Genomic DNA, 16,856 nt, shown 5'->3' on the forward strand with positions numbered 1-16,856 from the left:
TAAAAAAGAGCCAACCCTTGCTTTCTGCCTCCAAAGCAGAAGAACAGACAGAAGGAAACGTTTTGTGAACTAGCACGAAGGGAGACGGGTTTCCCTGAGATCTTTGTAGCCAGTCTTTTCACTTCACGAACTGGGAGACTGTGTGACTTTCCCACGGTCACATGATTCACAGGAATGAACCATGTCTACATAAGAAGGTGTAGTGGAAATTAAAAGGGGTTGTGAAGAGGTCTATGTACTGAGGACCAAGTCACTGAGTGTTCTAAAGGTCAGGGATGGCATTGTGGGAAGGCGAGGGAACCTCAGAAGCGTTCTGGGAAGAGGCACACGGTTTTTGTATTCTCCAGAACCTTCCCACATCTAATCTCAAAGGGTGGATCTACCTCAAGCCCCATTTTTCTAGTTCTCTTCTTTACTCTGGCATACCTAAGACAGGCACCTGTAGCTGTGGTTAGTAGTGCACATTTACACCCGAGATACAGACAAGAGATGCACTGGCAAGCCAAGTGTGCAGGCCCTGCGGGCCTTCAATTGGAAGTCTCTGAAAACCAGGAATACCAAACCATGTTTCTTTATTTTCCTAGGCCTAAAATAAGAAATTTACAAAATAATTCTGATTTCTTCTGAAATATATCTAATTTATTATTAATTAAAATGAATAATTTTGAACTTATATGGGGATGTGTACCTGTTCATATATATATATGTATACATATGTGTATATATATATGTGTGTGTGTGCACATAGAAGTCAGAGGACAGGCTGGAGAGATGACCCAGCACTTAAGAGCGCTGGCTGCTCTTCCAGAGAGGACATGGGTTCAATTCCCAGCACCCACATGATAGCTCACAACTGTCCGTATCTGACATCTTTGCACCAACTCACATGAAATAAATTTAATTATATATATATATATATATATATATATATATATATAGAGAGAGAGAGAGAGAGAGAGAGAGAGGTCAAAGGACAACTTTGGATATGGCACCTCAGGAGATATCCAGAGACAGTTTCTCTCACTTGGATCTGGGGTGCACTCATTAGATGATGCTAGCTGGCCAGTGAGCCCCAGGGACCTGCCTGTCTCTCCCCCCACTAGTGCTGAGATTCCAAACATGTAACACTACTTTGTTTTAGGTGAGTGCTTGGGCTCGAACTCAGATCCCCATGCTCGTACACAAGCACTTTACCGACTGAGCTGTCTCCTCTGCCTTTGAGCTTGTTTACTCACACTTTGTTACTATACATGGTGTAAGGAAGACAGCTCTTCATCGTCATATGCTTTGTATGCAAATCTATAGAAGTGTTTGAATGAGGACAACCTAAGCTTGTCTCCGCAAAGTCTTCCTTTTCTTTACCAAGCTCTTCCTAAGCCTTTAAATCATTGATTTATTATGTCGTCATACACAGGGTAAGAAGCCAACTGAGTGAAATTAGGCAACTGCTGTCCATCTGGAGTGTCCCCTCCTTTCTAACTGTATCAAAGAGCTAGTTAATAGGCATCTAGGCGAGAGCACAGATTGGCTTCAGACTTGGGCAAGGAGCGCAACCGTACTTTTACACTCCACGTATTTTGAAGACCTGGTTTAGAGAATACTTGTCCTTTGGCCTAAACGTACTGTTGTGGGCTGGGGTGATGGTTCAATCAGTTAAGGCCTTGACACAGAGGTAGGAAGACTTGTGTTTGGCTCCTTGGCACTCACATTAAAGCCTGGGAACACCTCTAATATCAGTGCCGGGAAGGCTGAAGATGGGTGTGTCCCCGGTCCACTGCCAACCACTGCAGTCAAATAGGTGAACTTCAGTTTCAGTGAGACACCCTGTCTCAAGAACTGATGAGGAGAGGACTCAGAAAGACACCCAACTCTGACCTCTAGCTTCCACACACACTGTGCACACACATGCATGTACATTGTCTGCATGTACCGACATGAACGTGTACATACATACACCACATAGATAAGTAACAAATCAACACTCTGCTGCATAAAGCATACAGCTAAAATGAACAGTGGCGAGGCTAATCGGTTAGGGTAATAAATGGCATGAACTTCACACCCTGGTGCCGTTTCCTCTCCGCTTTGCTCTCTCATGGGAACCCAGCACGGTACCCACTGTCAGGAAGCACGGGGCACAGGCTTGCAATTAGTGCAGCCATTTCTGGCGGTTCTCCGTTACCATGGTTTTAAAGTTTCTTCACCTCACTTACAATTACAGTCTTTCCCGACACAAATGAGACCTCCCTCTCACTTGGAATTGACTTTAACTACCTGTTTAGATCGCCCAGTCCCAGCTCGCCTTTGACATCTGTAATATGAGCCACCTGGGATTTCCAAGAATAGCAATGATCTTGCTTATCCCTTTTCTCATAGCACGGCGCTGCCTAAGCTGATTGCCACAGAGCAGCTCCCGGGCTGTCGGGAGCACAGCTCACACTGAGTTGGCTGGAGGACAAGTTCTATACCCAGTCTGCAGGGAATGAGGATTACTAAGGACCAGCTTGGGGTTCTCAACTCCCAAGTCATCTCTGCCAATATTGCCTGGGGGGACGATATATTACGGGAAGGACACCATCTTGTCTCCAGGAACATTGAGAGATGACGGCTGTACCACTGTTACAATCTATACTCCATCTAGTAGTTTAATAATAAACGTGAAGCCTGGTCTCGCATCAAACCATCCTGAGGGACATAATAAGATGGAAGAGTTGGCAGAGGTCTCTGGTTGAACTCATCCACTCTGCCAGGAGAAGGCCCCTTTCCCTTTGGGGTAGCCCGGTGTTTGGAGGTGCAGCTTTCCACTCCGGAAGCCTCCCTGTTTACAGGCCACAAGAAAGCTGGTAAGGCCAATGTCAGAGCCAGAAACACAGCCCTCCCCCTTTGCCAAGTAATGTGCATGTTTATTGCTTTAATTATTACTGTTTCAGGTCATTTATCCCCCCGGTCACTTGTCCCAAAAACTTTGGATGAGGGCAGTGACATCACCATAATTACAGTAGCCCCAAGGAATCAGAGATCTCCTAAGAACCATTAGTTAAATTCAGCCTGGTCCCCATGTAATTAATCACCAAGGCCCCATAGGGGCCTGCTTTCAGACACTATATTACCAAGTTTAAATTTTCCCAGACTCAGGCCTCTGAGGTTTTCCAGTTAAAAATACTGGAAAGAAAAAAACTAATTTCCCAACTGTGATGCAAGTTAGGGGAGGGTACTGCCCTGGCTCCTTCCGGGGATGCCTCTTCTTCTAGCTCAAGTTAGGGGAGGGCACTACCCTGGCCCCTTACGGATATATCTCTTCTTCTAGCTCGCTGTTTTCCCCTAGCACCCGAAGACTGCTCTTCTCGGCTAGAAAACTCGAGTTGTTTCATTCTTTATCCCACTCCCTTTGGCTCCCCAAGTGAAAGCGTTACTGTTTCAGAGGGAAGCGTTTTTCTCCTTCACACTGTTTGGATTATCCTTTTCTGTATTGTACTAAAGACAGGTACTTACATGGGCTTTTATTACCCAATACTCTCTGTAAGTGTCCCTTTGGGAGTCTTAAAGTGTTTTTTATAAACATTCTAAGATTCCAAGCTAAGAAAACTAGTTTAAAAGAGTCTGAGCTAGCTAGCAGTAGCCACCTCCCCCCAAATTAAGACTCCAACTGTAATAATAACATCTGACGTCATTTACTGCTAACTCGATTAGGACTTTGTGACGTTGTCTTATTAGGTCTTAATACGAATTTTACAGACTAGGTACAGTTCTGTGTGTCCTCATCTTGAAGATGATGTCCAGGGATAGACAAACTTACCCCAGGGTCTCTCATGTAGCAAAAGGCACTGGAGAGATCTGAGCCCCAGACCGGTTCCTGTTAGAGTTCGTGCCATCGCCAGAGCCTCACCTTCCTGCAGCCCATCTTGAGAGTCACTCTGCACCGTCTCTAAACGGAAACGCGCCACAGAGTGTCCACGGTTCACTTCCACCGGCTCAGTGAGATGTTTCATCTTAGCATAGAATTCACCTTTGTCTTTAAGCCAGTGGTCTACTCCTTGAAGATATTCATCTAGCCACGAATGTAAGACACTGTAAAAAGGCTACATGTTGCTTTTCCTAGGGTGGAGGAAGCAGGCATATTAAGGACACTGTGAATTCAGCATCACTTATACGATTTCTTGACACAATAGTCCCAGCTCAGTCCCCTGAGATGAGACCTTTGGATTCTCTTCTGACAAAGCTGATGGATAGATGGTGAGCCATACTCCATTTCCTGACTAGTTACTCTCTAACTAAAAAGGCATGTAGTCCTGAGTTAGAACATTCTGGTGGTTCCATGTGGAGCTGAGATTGGGTCAGTCCTCCTCCATCTCTCTTACTGAGCCACCCGGCTGTAGGTTCCTTAACAACATGATCAGGGTTTATATGCTAATTCTCAGTGAAGCATTTTCAAAACCACCTTTCACCTATCACTGATGAAAGTCAAGTCTGAAGCAGAAAAGAAAAATTGCTCTGTGGAGACAGAAATTCTCCAGATATAATAAAACATGGCATTGGGGCAATTAACATGCACAATGGTTGTCTTGCTACAATCTGAAAGGCAAATAGCTGGTTTTATTACCTTGACATATATTTTTTAAAGGGTATCTTAGAAATACTTTCAAAATCAGATTAAGGTTTACGTAGTGAAGGTAAGTCAAAGGAGAAATAGGAGATTGCGTTTTAACTGAAACAGCATCTATTAGAGTCCACTGGGAATTAGCAAAGTTTGAAGGTTAGCAAAAAAAAAAAAAAATCCAGCCCGTAAGAAGAGAGTGTGACTAAGGTTCATAAGAACAGTTATTGCAGCCAGCGCTCATTGCAAGGCCCAAAGTGGGCATCAAGATGTGGGCACCAGGAGGTGTGTTGTGGTGGGGGAGAGTGGAGACCCATCATGACAGTGGAGAGCCCTTGAGATGGTCTGTGGTCCTGAGAGAGTACCAGAGGTTATCTATGCATGCACAGGGGAAGGTCTTCAATATTTTTTTCATTTTCAATTCAAAACTCAAAATATACAGAGTTAAGAAAAATGTGTGCATTTCTATATAAAACAAAACATGTTCATTTACTGAGTATTTATTGAATACCTACTCGGAGCTAGGCAAAGTTGGGTGCTAGGAATATATTTTTGAGCCAAAACAGTTTCTCCCGATCCCCATGTATCTTGAGAAGCAGTGACGGCAATAAACAGTTATACAGCTCAGTATGTCACCCTGCTGTGGAGAAGGATACACCCGAGCTGTGATCCACTGTAACTGAACCGTAAGAACTGGATTGAAAGGCACAGAGGAAACATCCATAGCAAGCAATGTCTGAGCTGAGATTCGAGGACTGAACTGGAAGGAGGTGTTGGAGCAGGTTCCAGAAAGAAGCATTGCATCGATGGTGACCCTAAGTCATGAGGAAGACCAGTAGACGTAGGAACCTGAGATTCAGCTAGTCTTGGAGATGTTGAGAGTGAGGGGCAGGTGTTTGGATGCCTCACAGGGGGAGACGGGCAGGAAGAGGCCGCATGAAGTGAAAACTTGGGAGATTTGCTTTGATGGCCGAGATAGTGATGGAGGTTAGTAATGATAGGAGTTCTGTCTGATTTGTGTTTAATCCCCTCTCTGGATGCTCTGCCATAAATAAGCAAGGCCAGAAAAATGGAGCGGTGGAGAGACAGGCATGGAGGCTTCTGCTGTGGCGTTCTGAGAAACCTGACTTGCAAACGAGCAGCAGATGTGGATGAGTTTAGAAGCTACTAACAGTTCAGTGTCTATAACACTTGGTGGGGCTTGAGAGACGGCTCAGTGGTTCAGAGCTCTGGCCGCTCATTCGGAGGACTAGGGTTCTGTTCTCAGCAACCAAACAGAAGCTCACAAGTGTCAGTAACTCCAGGTCCAGAAGACCCAATTCCCTCTTCTAGCCTCTGTGGGTTTGCACACACATGGTTTGCAGACTTATGTAAAGGCAAAACACTCATGAACATAAAGATAATCAAGTATATGAATAAAAATAGTAATACTTGGTGATGGAGAAGGCGTAGAAAGTGGGAGGAAGAGGACAGGAAGATACACAGTGCCACTCACTGCTGCTAGCGCGTATGATGGATTTATAAACTGAGTGCCGGACAACCTACTCTTAAGGAGTATTGCTTTCTGATATATTCTTCTGAGCATTCTAAAAATATGCTAAGGAAGGCTAGCATTCCTTTCATACGCTCCTCTCATGCATATGTTTTTATATTAAATCAATGTTAAGTCCTTTAGCCGATTTTTAATGTTTTTGAACTAGGTCATGAACTTATTACAATATACATTTTTCACTCCTAAAATTTTCCAAGATATATTTTAAAATGATTCTTCTATCTTTCCTATCAATTTATTCCTTTTTTCCAAGTCTACATTCATCTTGAAGGCATGGATGTCTTCTACACGAAAATTCCTGGAGGGTGGAGACACAGAGATGTCCAGATGTCTTTGTAGTACTGCCCTCTCAGGGTGTTTATTAGTACAGTTCCTGCTGAATGAAACACTGGACTTCAAACCAGCAATTTACAGCTCAGAAAATACCACCAATTTTCACAGCTCCGTTTTTCTCATTGTACTGGAAAATGCATCACAATCCCCGTGGACTCGCGGGTTCCACAATGTAACAAGCAGAATGAGTACAGCTACGAAGCGTGTGTGTGTGTGTGTGTGTGTGTGTGTCGCCTGGTGACGTCATGAGGGTGACCTGCTCTGCATCTCAGCCCCTCCCTCCTCTGCTCACTGTGGCCCGAGCTGTGTGTTGCACTGACTTTGCTTGGGGAATGAAAATCACGTCAGAGTTCTCACACACGGGGAGCCCTGGCTTGATAACACAGTATGATCCAAATTTAACACAAGCCGCACCTTTTCTAGTTGGGCAGAGGCTGCAGTGTGCTGCTGACTGTTAGCTCTCCTGACTCCGTGTTTCCATTACGTCACACAGGATGGGTTCAGTAGCAGGAAGCCTTGGCTCAAGACCTGTCTGGAGGGTGGAGATTGAACCCTGGCCCTGGCCCTCACGTGAGACTTGAGTAAGTTGGTCTCTGTGCGCATTGTTTTCACCTTTAGAAGAGATCCAGCTGACCCAGCCTCACTGGTCAATTCCTAGGATTGAGTGAGGGGAGCGTCTGCTGGGAAATAGCCCAACCTCCAACCTAGGCTCTCACAAACAAGGATCTCATTTCTTTGGCACTGGGTCAGTGCAGTAAACAACTGTCATGATATGGCACACACGAAGGACTTTACGATAGCCTCAGTTTATAGTGAAACTCCTTAACGGTGGAGTAGTTTAATAACATGACCTATCACTGATGACGAGTAATCAGAAACCAGGTATGAACTGGTATATATTTTTGGTCCTCAACTGCTTACAACTTACCCTGCTCATTTCTCCTGCTGTTGAATACTGTTTAAGCACAATTCTTAGACTATTCTTCCCTTCAGTGACTATCAGTGGACTACCAGGTACAGCAACAACCTTATGAGCTAGGGCCTCTGACACCCCTCCCGAAGCTCCTTCCTCCTTCATTGGTGATGTACCTGCTTAGGCAGCCTGGGACTCTACATTGCTTTCTAGGACATACGTGTTACACTGTAGATTTCCAGAGAAGAGACCATTATTCATTGCTACATGTATCTTTAGCATAGAGTCATATACCTGGCTTAATAAGTGCTTGTTGAAGATTGTGGGCATCCTTCATTATGACAAACAGGATAATAAAGGTGATGATCAAAAAGTTAACAAAATAGCAAATAATAATAAAACAACAGTCAAAGCTATTGTTTGGGGACACTGTGTAATAGCTAAGTGTACATGCTACCTTAACCTCTGACAGCCACACCCTACAGATCTTCTTCCTCATCCATCTTATGAATAAGGATGATCAGGTGAGTGTAGCAGCTTTCCTGGTGCTGAGTGATGCACACTTTCACTGATTCAGTGAATGCTGCCGAGGATCTGCCACATCAGAGGGCTGAGACATAACCTCCTCCTCATTCCCTGTGAGCAGGGTTCTTCCTAGCAGCGAGCAGGCAGTCTCCCAATGCAGGAGATGCTGTCAGAGAACGGCAAGCAATAACAAGGCAACTGAAGCATGGTAAATGGATTCACATTGACGGCACCTATCATTCCACTTAGCGGAGCGGAGGTTTGCAGAAGAGATGGGAGTTGAACTGAGTCCAGACAAGGAACAGGACTGGTCCATTAAAAAAAGGAGCATGGGTGTTTCAGGCAGGGGAACAGTGTGTGCCAAGGCCCTGCGGCAGGAGGGTTCTCTGTGTTCAGCTAATAGGAAGAATGCCAGGGAGCTTGGGGAGTATAAAACAATGAGATAAGAGAGTCTGTACAGGTTTAGAGCATCACCTAAACCCTGGCCCTCCATTCTGGTTAAAAGGGAATCAATTAGACCATCAGAGCCGCAACACCCTGGGATTTGTTTTGAGTTGCTGGTTCTTCATTTAAAAAAATCATTTTTATCTAACTCAATATATCTAAAATATTAACACCTCAGCCTGCAAAAAATATAAGTGTTTACATTCTGTTTTTTCCTTCACTGGGTCTTTGAAACTCTGTGAGTACGATTTGAGTTGCAGACCATCTCTGTTTGGAGCAGCTGCAGTTCTAGGCCTTAGAGGCCACATTTGGCTCCTGGCTACTCTATTGGAGGTATGCGGGCCAGTCTAACACTTATGACCTCCTCAAGGAGGATGAAAGCATCACCAACCTATATCCATCCACAGAAAAGGGCAAGGCCTAAGGGGTGCTTGATTTTGAGGCCCTCAGTTAACTAGGCAGGTGTTGGTCATCAGGGCTGAGTCAATGGAACAACACAACCCAGGAGATCCACAGGAGGATGGGCTGAGGAATTTAATAGTCTCCCTCAGACACCTGAAGTGTGAGATGCTCGTGGCTGACCCCGGGGAGGTCTTCAGTTGGCCAACAGCGGGATAGACACAGGTGCAGTTCCATAAAACAGGACAGGGTAGATGTGTGTGTCTCAGCACCATCAGACCAAAGGGAGGAAGGCAAGGGGATTGGAACAACAGGGGAGGAAAGAGGGTGGGGCGGCCCTGTAGTGCTCAATATTACCTGGAGCACCTGCTGATGGGCTGTGAGGGAGGCAAAGGCAGAACAAGTAGAGGAATGAGAGAGAACTTGCTTTGGAGCTCAAGCAGAGACAGTGCCTTGGAGATGAGGGCTCGGACCATGGCCGTCAAAGTCAACAGCTATATAGTAGTCAGATCTACCTGGGCCTGAGAATTAGCCAAAGGAGCAGGGGGCAGGGAAGATACAGGGTTCCTCACGAGAGCAGGTGGTCCTACAGATGCTGTACGCTCCCCTCGACATCGCCTGCAGAAACTCTGGACCCTCACCTTGGCACATTTTTCCCAGACCCATTTGCTCAGACTCCATTTCCTGATGCTCCCAGCTCCCTTCACCACAGAGGATCACACTTTCTCTGGTTGATTTGAACTCACATAACATTTGCTTTGTTTCTGAATTAGTCAGTGGACTAGGACTAAGTGTTTGTTGAAAAGGTGGATTAATAGAAATGAGCTATGTAAACTCACCCAGAATAAGACCAACTGTCACACAACGTGTGGTGCTTAGCACTGGCAGCAACTGATCTCTGAAGAGCATGTCCATCTGGAAACAGGAGCTCAGAGGAGCCGAGGGCTGATGAGGTGCGTGCAGCAAGGCTGGGTTGGCCCAGAGCCAGATCATTCTGGGCCCAGCTCTGTCCTGAGAGGCGTGACCTTGAGCAGAGGCATGACCTTGAGCGAAGCACGTCACTCCTCCAGGGAATAGTCTCTTCCCTGTGTGATGGACAGACCGTATCCCACGGCCCCCATACTTGTCCTGCATGTCTTGGTTCATACTTGGGTTAGAAGCTAGGAGTGGAATTAGGAGTAACTTGTGTCCTTCCTCTCTGCTTGAATCCCAAAGGATAGCCAGTGGGTCCTGGCAGATGAACTTTAAGTAGTTTTGTATTAAATAGATCTTAAGGGACAAATTCTCCATGTTCTATGAATGTACCCTGGCCTGGACTTGGTAATCACCCTCCCCTGCCACCTTTCTCTCTTCCCCATCCATCCAAGCTTCTCTTCATGCAGAGTTCCCATGTGTGCATATTTTCTTGAACTACAAAGGACCATGACTCAGCTGTGTGCCACCAATTTAGAACCTTTAGGCCTGCTAGGTTGAAATAAAGAAGAAATATGATCTGAAGACCAAGCCAAAAAATGCCAGAACATTCCTGAAAGTTCCAGTAAAGGAACTACCAGATTTCAGGAAGACATATCAGATCCTGGAGATCCCCTATCACCAAGCTTAGACTTTGTACTCTAGAGTATCAAACCATCCCATCTGTGGAATTCTGGGGGGAGAAGCAAAGAGAAGCAGCATTCTTCTAAGAGTCCAGAGCACGAAGGAAAAGGTGGGTGGGACCATGCCCACAGCCTTGTACCTGGATGCTCCTTTTATGAGAGATGGATTTTACGAAACCCACTCTGCTTTAGGTACCTCCCTCATAACTCGGGCAGGAAGTCAGGGTGAGACAGCAACAGAGTGCCCAGCTAAGGACAGCGTGCTGAGTACTGGCCTGGAACTGTGAACAGGCGTCAGTTTGCTGGGAATGGGTCACCACTACCCCCTTGCAGGTTTGCCCTCCACCTTTCTCCACCTGGCTCCCCCCTACACCACTGGTTTCACTTGCCGTGGCTTCTGGCTGCATGCCAGAGTGGAGGTAGAATAGGAAGGAAGGGTAGTTCCCTTCAAGCCAGAGTCGCTGCTGTCATGAAGGACATGGAAAGATCCACAGGGCTTGCTACTGAATTCCGGTTTCAGTGCTTTCCTGTCTCATGCCTGGCCCTTACGCCTCCTGCACCTCAGTCAAGCCTCTGCAGTGGACGCCTTCAGCTCAGTTGAAATGTTTCCTTCACTCTTGTTCCCCTCACTGGTATGCCCCCAGCCTTTGAGATAAGATTTGAAAAATAGTTTTTAATCCTTTGGAATTTGCACATTTCTTTTCTTTTCCTTCCTTCCTTCCTTCTTTTCTTTTTTTCTTTCCTTTTTTCCCCCCAGGACAGGGTTTCTATGTGTAGCCCTGGCTGTCCTGGAACTCGCTCTATAGACCAGGCTGGCCTCAAACTCAGAAATTTCCTCCTGCCTCTGCCTTGTGAGTGCTGGGATTAAAGTGTGCAGCACCACCAAAGTTCCACATGTTTCTACAGTGTCTCCTGCTTACAGTTTTCTGGGACTGCTTGTCTGATTAGCCTATGAGCTCTTCCATAGCAGTTATTCCTTCGTTAATCTCAGCTTTTCTTTTCCTACCACTCTCTTGCACTATGTCTATTCCCAGAGTTTGTTTGTTCTCACTAAAAGATGTCTTTTTCTCACCACTGACAGTTTTCCATTGGCCCTAGCTTGTCATACATGATCTGACTGGAACCTTCTATTCTCAATGCAAGCCTGCCCCAGGGCCACCCAGGGAAAGGCTTTGGGTCCATTTCCACTTGGCGTGTGGCCATTCTTGCCCCACTGGTTCTTTGCCACAAGGACAGCTGTTTTCATGGAAGACTTTTCTGCCAAGGGTCCAGAAGTTTAGAGTTTCACATTGGGGTCTGCTATGTGTAGCTTTAGAAAAGACCCTGAATATCTGTCTGTCATAATTTTCAAGATGGTAAAATGAGGCTAACACGACACTAACTTTACAGGGTTTTTTTTTTGAGAATAAAAATGAGTGCAGTGTTCTATAAAATCCATGCTATTTTCCAGCAGGCACAGCAGTGTCTATGAACAAACCTTCTCCACCTCTACCCTACAGTGATCAGCTTCTAAGACCAACATTTCATTAGAACTGAGCCAGATTGTAGTTTTTGGAGCTACTCTGTGCCAGGAGCTCCCCTAAGCACCATGCTTGCCATCTGATTATAACCTGAATCTATATTATTCATGGCATACCCACCAGCTGCCGTGACTACCACACCATAGGAGGAGGGAAAGAATTTCCCATGTTAAAGGCAAAGTCTTGAATATTCCTTTTATCAGTATTCTTATGTTTGAAAACCCTGTGTGTACCAGACAAGGTAAACCAATCACTTCTGAGCCTGGACTCTCCAGTTCTCCATTCTCTGACATAAACAGATGTAGGCCCCTGATGCGCAGCTTCGGTTTTTCTCTTTGGTTTTGCGATACCCAAAGGAAGAAGATCTTGTTTTGCCGGGGGTCTCCCCCATTTTGAGAGGGGCTAGGAAGTTGTTGGAAGCAAAACCTAGGAAAGCTTGACCCGATAATTTTACTTCGTGGTCTTACTTATGTACCCCTGTGACATTCTGTGAAGACACATCAGACAGATGACAACTGACTACAAAGAATATGAAATGTTAAGTAACTGAAAACTTGCATTCTTGTTAAAATTATAGAGCTTTATAATCACCCTTAGGTACTGTGCATTCCACCTCTCTCCCATGGGAGGGAGGGGTGCTTGACCTTAGCATGACCTAGAACATTCATCTCATCTCGAGAGGGACTCACCTGAACTTAAGGCATTCTCCACTTCTTGCATGATCAGGAAGGGGGTGGTGGTCTCAGACTCACAGGACACTCCGTCATGCTCAGCATCTTGGGGTGATTTCTCCTTGGGTGCCGGCTCGGCCGTAACATGGGAAGTGGGTGTCTGACTAGAGCTGGGCCCCTCTGTTGGGGACGTGGGTGCCATTGAAGCTCCTGTAGACTGGATGCTGGTCACAGAGGAGCTGTTGTTAGAGATGCTGGAGGCAGATAGAGACTCCGGCGGGGAAGTTGCCTGGGATGTGGATGTTGAGGTTGGAGCCTGAGAAGAAATGAGTGTGGGTGGCTGGGGTGTAGTGGTTGGCACACTTGCTTCAGAACTGTTGAGACCATGCTCCTTGGGAGTGGGTGTCAAGTGGACATCGTTGCTCGTTGGGGAGAAGCTGGCAGGTGACTCTGTGTTGCTGCCGTTCCACTTTGAAGCTGGGCTGGTGACAGCCTCTTCTCTGGGGACCGTAGAAATGTTCTTGGAGGGCTGAGATGTCAAGGATGCAGCAGCAGTGGAGAGAACAGAAGCGTTGTGAGTGCCGCCGGCCAAGGGGGTGCTGGCCATAGTAGTGTTCTGTGCAGAGGTAGTCAAGGTGGCTGGAGAGGGGGTCGTTTTTGTCATGAGAGAAACAGGCACTGGGGTCGATGTCAGTGAACCCTGTACCCTGAGTCCTATGAAAGAAAGAGTCACGACAAACACAGTTAATTGCATGAAAACCGTATATACATGCACAATTGCACAGCTGATTTACAGTGTAATTCCAGGTATTTTTCTCTTTTTTCCCCACTGTGCAGGTGACATTGAGGTGTGAAAGTGACTTTTAAAACCTACTCTTCTCACTTATCTGTCGCCTTGACTTGTGACTCCCAGTAGAAACTGGCCCAAAGCTCCCTCCAGAAGAGCGATTAGCGGGTCAGTCAATTCAAGACTTCAGGTGGAAAGAAATAATCTGTCTCCTGCTGGTTTAAATCACCGTCCTTAGGGGGTGAGGCCCTCTACAGAACCCCCCCCCCCCGGCATTTGCCTGCCTGACTGCATAACAGCTACACACTGGGGATGCCAAGGGTGTGTACGTGTGTGTGTGTGTGTACGTGTGTGTGTGTGTGTACGTGTGTGTGTGTGTGTGTGTGTGTGTGTGTGATGAGAGAAAGGGAGAGAGAGAGGGAGAGAGAGAGAGAGCAGTAAAATCAGTGCTTGGTGACTGGCAGGAGGTGGGTAGAGTTTCAGAGGAACCTCTGTGGGCCCTGCTCCTATTTCAAATCCTGAAGAGCCATGGAGAGCCTGCCCCCTCCCTCTATCTTTCTGCCTTTCTGTACCCCGAGGCAGGGCTTGGTGGCTTTAGAAGCATATTCCCATGGAAGAAGAGGAGTTTTAGAATAAAGCCCTCATGTATGGTTTGGGAGTATCATGAGTTCTAGATTGGTATTCTTTACAATCATGATTTTGCCAAATCTTCCCCTTCAGATTTTGTAAAGTTTAGAACTAATTCTTCCCCTCAACCTCGCTCCTACCCTCCATTGAGTTAGCCATTCACTTTATTCTTCATTCATTAAGTTTAAGCAAGGACTTCTTGGAGTTAGTCTGGCAGGCACTGGGCTCATCGTCCCACTCCGTGTAGCATGGCTCTTGATTGCCTCTCTGTACCGTCCTCATCCGCCAACTGGCTTTGGCTTGTCATTTCCATCACAGTATAGGGAATCCCAAATGCGAAGTTCTCAACTGAAAATAGACACGCCAGCCTTTGTCCCTCATACCCAAATCGAGTTCTCAGTCAGTCACTCCCTTGAACTGTAACCTGATACACCCGCTTTCTTCATAATCATCTCAATATCCCCGAGTTAACTATTCAGGTGACAGCAGGGGCCTCTTAAAAGGCCTCCTGGCATCTGGGTTTCGCCCAGAAGAAACCTCTGTGTGCTTTTCAGACACAGCCGAGAAAATCTTTCAAGTTAATCTTAAAATCTTTTAAGGTGCTTGCTCTTTTCTTTTCTTTTTGTTCATGGCAAGGTTTCACTATGTAGCCCAGGCTGACCTGGAACTCCAGAGATCCACCTACCTCTGCTTCTTGAGCACTGAGGTCAAAGGTGTGTGCTATCATGTCTGGTTTCACTTTTCAGCTAATCAAAACACTTCAAATGCATCCTGTTGTACTTAGAACGAAATCAGAAAGAGCCCGTGTCATCTTAGGTTTTTCTCATTGTGATTAGCTTTGACTCAGAATCACCCCAGAAGCTCTTCTCAGACGATTCTAATTAAAATCATCTCCACCCCAGCTTCACATCTCTCTTTTTAAAGAGAAAGAAAGACTGCGTGGTAAAAATCATAGCCAATGTTTACCGTCTTAACAATCTTTGTGTGCATCTCACGGCTTTAAGTTTATTAACATTGTCTTGGGGGGTCACCATCCATCTCTCCAACTTTCTCATTTTGTCAAGCTCCCCTCCCCTCACTCTTTGCAGCTTGTGCAAAGGGTCTTTCTATATTCCGTGTAAAACTGATCATTTAGGGGTCTCATGAAAGTTGAATCATATAGGCTTGGTCCTTTTTAATATACATTTATTTCACTTATCCTAAAGTCTTCAAATCTCACCCATGCAATAGCATGTGCTAGAATGCCCTATGTATTGTTACCTATCAGTCTGTCCATCCGTCCGTCTATCTATTCTATCTATCTATTCTATCTATCTATCTATCTATCTATCTATCTATCTATCTATCTATCTATCTATCTATCTATCTAATCATCCATCATCTAGCCACCATCCATTCATATATCTATCTATCTATCATCCATCCATCCATCCATCCATCCATCCATCCATCTATTCCACCTTGTGTTTATCAGCTTATCATCCGTCTTTTGGCCATTGAGAAGACTGTTGCCATGGACACAAGTACGAGTGTATAGAGATCTGCTATCTTCCTGCTTTCAGTTCCTTTGGGTATCAACCCAAGAGTGAGATTTCTGGGTCATAGGGTAATCCTCTTTAACGTTTTGAGGAACTGACCTACTTTTTTACCTAATTTTTTTGTGTACTTGTGTCTCTTTTTGGAAGTTACTTCTCTTCATTTGTACCAAAATGTAAGCTTAGTAAGGGCACAAAGACATGGGATTATTTGTTGTGGTTTTCCTAAGGACAATGTCCAGGTCACAGTAAACACTAAATAAGTACTTGTAGAAGACAGGCAGCAAAGAAGGAAGAGAAAACCAAATGCTTAAAGTCTTCCTTCCCAAGGGACTGGAGATAAGGCTCAGGGATTTTAAGATTAACTTGAAAGAACATTGACTATTCTTCCAGAGGACCCAGGTTCGATTCCCAGCACCCAAATAGCAGCTCACAACTCCCTGTAAGCCCAGTTTCAAGGGGATCTAATGCTGTCTTCTGGTCTCCACAGGAACTGCATGCATGGTGCACAGACATACACGTGGGCAAAACAGTCATATATACATATATAAAGATAAAACAAAATCCTTTCTTCCTGACTAGTCCAATGTCATCTCATCTAGTCCACATGTCATTTGGCTAGTAGGTGACAACTGCCTGTCTGTTATTATTTGAGGGCAACATCTTTGCTTCACTCTGTCTTTCTGCCATAATATAAGCCTATAATATATTAGGCTTAATATATTAGGTCCTCAACTATCTACACTACAATCATGAGGAGTCTCCTCTTAAAAATTCCCAGTGGTAAGGGCAAGCCTAAATAGTGTTCAGAAAGAGCAGGGCAGGGGCTGGATACTAGCCAAGAAAGGGAGAGAAGACCAGATGGGAGGCATTCCGGGCATCCTGATAGAATTTGCCACCTTGTCTGATGCCTTGTGACAGATTCAGGGGCTAATGGCATATGCACTACAGATCCTACTCTGAACTTAACATTTGGATGTCCTTAAACATGACTGGTTTAATTTTACTTTAAAAGCATTGGTCAGAGGCTAGACTGAGTATTAGGGAACTTGTGACTGGCAAGGAAATAATGTTTTAAGGAGTTGGCTCTGAATGTGGATGGTGAGACAATTGCTTCCTTAGGAAATAAGAGGACAGCCCTCCAAACTTAGGCTACACAGAAGTCCAGGCTGTTATGGTGTATTCTAATAGCCGAGGAATCTTTGACATGGGTATTAGTGAAGTGTGGAATATTTGTATGTTACTCTGGAGCTTACTGCCTCCATATCATGGCAGGGCCCACGGCTGACTCAAGACATGGTAGTGCTTAAACACACTTCTGAGATTCATAAATGGGTAGATAGAGATCGTCAACCTCAGCC

At 45.4% G+C, this 16,856-nt stretch overlaps 1 protein-coding gene across 1 annotated transcript in view; it reads right to left on the bottom strand.

Moving 5' to 3' along the window:
• The window catches only part of Parm1 (prostate androgen-regulated mucin-like protein 1), a 109,190-nt gene that overhangs the window by 21,002 nt on the left and 71,332 nt on the right, over positions 1 to 16,856 (bottom strand). Inside the window, exon 2 of the mRNA XM_075942721.1 lies at positions 12,565 to 13,260. Coding sequence (XP_075798836.1) covers positions 12,565 to 13,260 — 696 coding nt within the window. The remainder of the gene's footprint in view (positions 1 to 12,564; positions 13,261 to 16,856) is intronic.

The sequence above is a fragment of the Microtus pennsylvanicus genome, chromosome 12 (genome assembly GCF_037038515.1).
Source record: "Microtus pennsylvanicus isolate mMicPen1 chromosome 12, mMicPen1.hap1, whole genome shotgun sequence".
In the NCBI taxonomy this organism is placed as follows: Eukaryota; Metazoa; Chordata; class Mammalia; order Rodentia; family Cricetidae; genus Microtus; species Microtus pennsylvanicus.